This window comes from Cotesia glomerata, unplaced genomic scaffold (genome assembly GCF_020080835.1).
Source record: "Cotesia glomerata isolate CgM1 unplaced genomic scaffold, MPM_Cglom_v2.3 scaffold_22, whole genome shotgun sequence".
Classification (NCBI taxonomy): domain Eukaryota; kingdom Metazoa; phylum Arthropoda; class Insecta; order Hymenoptera; family Braconidae; genus Cotesia; species Cotesia glomerata.
The window spans coordinates 171,930-176,019 of record NW_025402663.1 but is presented as its reverse complement, the minus strand read 5'-3'; the positions used below and the strand labels follow the sequence as shown (position 1 = coordinate 176,019).

Sequence of the window (4,090 nt, the reverse complement as noted above, 5' to 3'; positions counted from 1 at the left end):
CAAGTTTTAACATGTCTATCTTCACATAATTTTCATCTTCGCATTATTTCTTCCTTCCTATTAGAAAAAAGTTCTATAACATCAGCCAATAGAAACTCTTAGTCCCAAAACGCATTATGCTGATTGGTCTTTTACGTAAAAACACACTATACACACCCGGCAAGTCGGCATTTTGATGTTAATGAAAAAATTAATAATAAACATTGTCATGTCGAAATGATTGGATATATATGATAATAATTTTTCAGTAAACCGAAATTCAAATTTTTTCAAAGTTGATTTATTTTTTCAATAAAATATGAGCCTATCAAAATTCTGCTACCGGTTAACTTTTGGCGCGCGGAAGCAGCCAGTTCGAATAATAAAAAAATTTTTTCTCCTAACTGTTAGAGCGATTTTGTAGTCAATTTTGTACTTAAAAATATTTTTTATTATGATTATAAATAAATTAGGAAGTTATTGTAATTTTATCAAAGGGCATAGCCGGATTAATATGGAAATTCTGTCCCCATGGCTTTTTTGACTCATACTTAGGGGGTCGATTTGGTATCAAATGAAAATAATTCACACCAATTTTTAGCTCTTCAACTCAAACGGTATTCGAGAATTTCAAAAAGACCTGTTTTTTCAAAATTATTTTTATTTTTATAGTAAAATTCGGAATTGATTAATGATGATTTTTTTCCTAATTCTTACGAGTCCAAAACATGAAAAAATCATATGATCATGATTCTCAAATAGAAAACCGATTTTTAACAGAGAAAAGAAAATTATTTTTTTTTTTTTTCAGCCTTTTTGAAATATGTCACTCACCAAAATTCGTCAGAAAATGTCTTTTATACTCCTCTATACTCAGGAATTTTTTTGAATTTTTAGAAATGGTGGAACAATTCAAAAAAAATTAAAAACTCATTTTTTTTTCAAAATCTTGCGTTTTAACAAACTTACATTTTTTTTAGTACACATAAATACGTAGAAAATTTTATTTTTGTTTAAAATTCACAATTACATTACTTCTCAATCTTTATACTAGACAACGATAACGTTAAAACTATGTTTTTCAAAATTTTGGCCAAGTTGGCACATTATAACGCCATCTATCGGGATTTTCTGTATCCATTTATTATTTCTTCTAAGGTTCCGCTTGTTTAGATAACCTAAAAACAAAGAAGCTTCTATGGTTGATGTCATTGTCTGAATAGCAGTTAACGCATTAATTAATTCAGTACTTATATTGACAATATTTTTTCGTTCCACCATAAAATTATACTGGAGTATCATTTTTGTTATATTATCTTGTCTCATCTTTATGAGATACTATTTTTTGTCGTTAAATAGTGTCACAGTCGATTACAAAGACTCAAGTAAGTGAAGTTTTATATTTAATCAGTTTATATATGTCCAAATTCCTAATATATAATTTTAATATTGATGTTAGAATGGATTTTGATAAAAAATGTATCAATTGTAACATATATTTGCGTAAAGCAGTTGGTTATAAAAAAGTTGTTATGACAATTGATGAAGCTAATATTGCGACAGAAAAAATTGGAAAGAGAGTTCTTGTTAATGATGCCTTTTGTAGTAAGTGTCGAGTTATTTTAACAAGACCACCTATACTTAAGAACACTCAGGATTCATCTGCAGATCAAGTTAGTATCAAAAGTCAGCCAATTTTTTCTCAGTCTTCATCCACTACTGTTTCATCCGTATCATCATCTGAAGATCCTTCATATGTTATTGAAGAAAAAATGGAAGAAGAGTTAGAATTTGTGGAGTTGGGTTTTCCCCGAATCATATCGACACATAAATACTGTTGCCTTTGTGGATTATCAGCAAATATCACAATTGTTCCATTTGAAGCACGCAAACAAGTATTTTCGACAAGACGACTCTTTATTCCTGAAGGAAATCGGTGTTGTAAAGATCACATTATAAAAAAGCGGTTTTATGATGAAGAAATTAACAATTTTCGGATTTATTCGAATACCAGTGTATTTGAAGTTCGTGATTTGGAAAAATTACTTGGGCAGCTGGCTATTGGCACTGATTCGTTTATAATTGATAAAATTGGAGATCACTCGTTTTCAGAAAAACAGTTGGAGGTATTTACGAGCCTTACCTGGGAAAAATTGATAAAACTTCGTGAAATGTTAACGTCGATGAGAAAATCAGTGAATCGTAATGTCATTCAAGCTCTCGTTATTTTTTTATTCAAATTACGAACAGGAAGTTCAAATGCAGTGATATCTTCCATTTTTGGTTTAGCTCGGGAACAAATGGTATCCGACTACTGTGATGAAGTAATATCTTCATTTGAAAAAGATGTTTTACCTCAGTATTTCGTAATCGATGCTATTAGTAGGGAGACATTACTCGCCAATACCTCTAATACTGCTAAAGAGCTGTATCAAGTGAAAGATGACCAGTTGATATTCATTTGCGATGGAACATATATTCGTCATCAAAAAAGTGCAAATAACGAATACCAGAGGAAATCATATTCTGGTCAAAAGAAAGTTCCTCTGTGCAAACCATTCACGATATGTACTACAAATGGTTTCGTTATAGATATGCTCGGGCCATATACAGCTAATATGAACGATGCTGAGATTATGAGAATCATCTTAAGTGATCCCAATGGTCTGATCAAGTTGCTGAAAAAAGGTGACATTATTGTAGTTGATCGTGGCTTCCGGGATGTGATAGTATATTTAGAAGAATTGGGGTTTAAAGTGCTAATGCCTGCTCTCAAAGGAAAACGCAATCAACTGACCACAGATGAATCAAATGAATCCCGTTTTGTTACCAAAATCCGTTGGGTTGTTGAAGCAGTACATGGAGATATTAAGCAGAAGTTTAGGATTTGAGATCATAACCTAGACAATAAATTGCTTCCAAAAACTGGTGTTTTTGTCGAATCGCTTGTTTTCTGCACAATGAATTTGGTAAGAGACTTGATTCTGATCTCGATCTTTCTGAAAAAATTATTGCCGCCATGAACTCAAAAAAGTATCAAGATAATACCTTAGCCTCAGAAGTAGAGACTAATCGTTGGGCAAGAAGAAAAGTTCCTTTTGCAACAATAACTTCAGATATGTTAACTGATTTTCCTGAATTAACGGAACAAGAACTCAAAATTCTATTCACGGGATCATATCAAATGTCTCAAGCTGTATCGTATTTAGCTGAAATGATGGATGAAAACGGAACGATAATACTTTATTATTTAAAATTACACCTAATATTATAAAATTCAAAGTCAGATCTCGACATATTAATTCGAAGACATATCATTGTTTTGTTGAATATCAATCAGATAAGAACGATATCTCTGGAATAACTCGATATTGTTGTGATTGTGCAAATGGTAGACGTACTGTTGGATGTTGCTCACACATTGCTGCTATTATATACTATTTATCTCACGCCCGATACTTAACGAAAATCGTAAAACCAGCTGAGATACTTAGTCGTCTGTTTATTGATGAAAAAATCAGTGTCGTCGTGAATGAAGACAGTGATAAAGACTAGCCTAATTGTTATTTTGATTAAAATTTTTATTTTTTCTGTATCAAAATTCAAAATATTTCCCAATAGTATGAAAAAATATATAAGTATTAACTTTAAGTGTCTTTTGAATCAATAATAACCCTTCTAATCACTTTAACCTACTGAATCTTTCTGTTTATCTTTTGAAAAGATATTTTTTGGTAAAAATAAAATTTTCTACGTATTTATGTGTACTGAAAAAAATGTAAGTTTGTTAAAACGCAAGATTTTGAAAAAAATGAGTTTTTAATTTTTTTGAATTGTTCCACCATTTCTAAAAATTCAAAAAAATTCCTGAGTATAGAGGAGTATAAAAGACATTTTCTGACGAATTTTGGTGAGTGACATATTTCAAAAAGGCTGAAAAAAAAAAAAAAATAATTTTCTTTTCTCTGTTAAAAATCGGTTTTCTATTTGAGAATCATGATTTTTTCATGTTTTGGACTCGTAAGAATTAGGAAAAAAATCATCATTAATCAATTCCGAATTTTACTATAAAAATAAAAATAATTTTGAAAAAACAGGTTTTTTTGAAATT

At 30.3% G+C, this 4,090-nt stretch overlaps 1 protein-coding gene across 1 annotated transcript; it reads left to right on the top strand.

Annotated features, from left to right (window-relative positions):
* The first annotated feature begins 1,439 nt into the window (after positions 1 to 1,439).
* Positions 1,440 to 2,870, top strand: LOC123274103. Its single transcript, XM_044741593.1, has one exon. It carries the CDS (start codon positions 1,440 to 1,442, stop codon positions 2,868 to 2,870), a length of 1,431 nt encoding a protein of 476 aa, XP_044597528.1.
* The last annotated feature ends 1,220 nt before the right edge of the window (positions 2,871 to 4,090 follow it).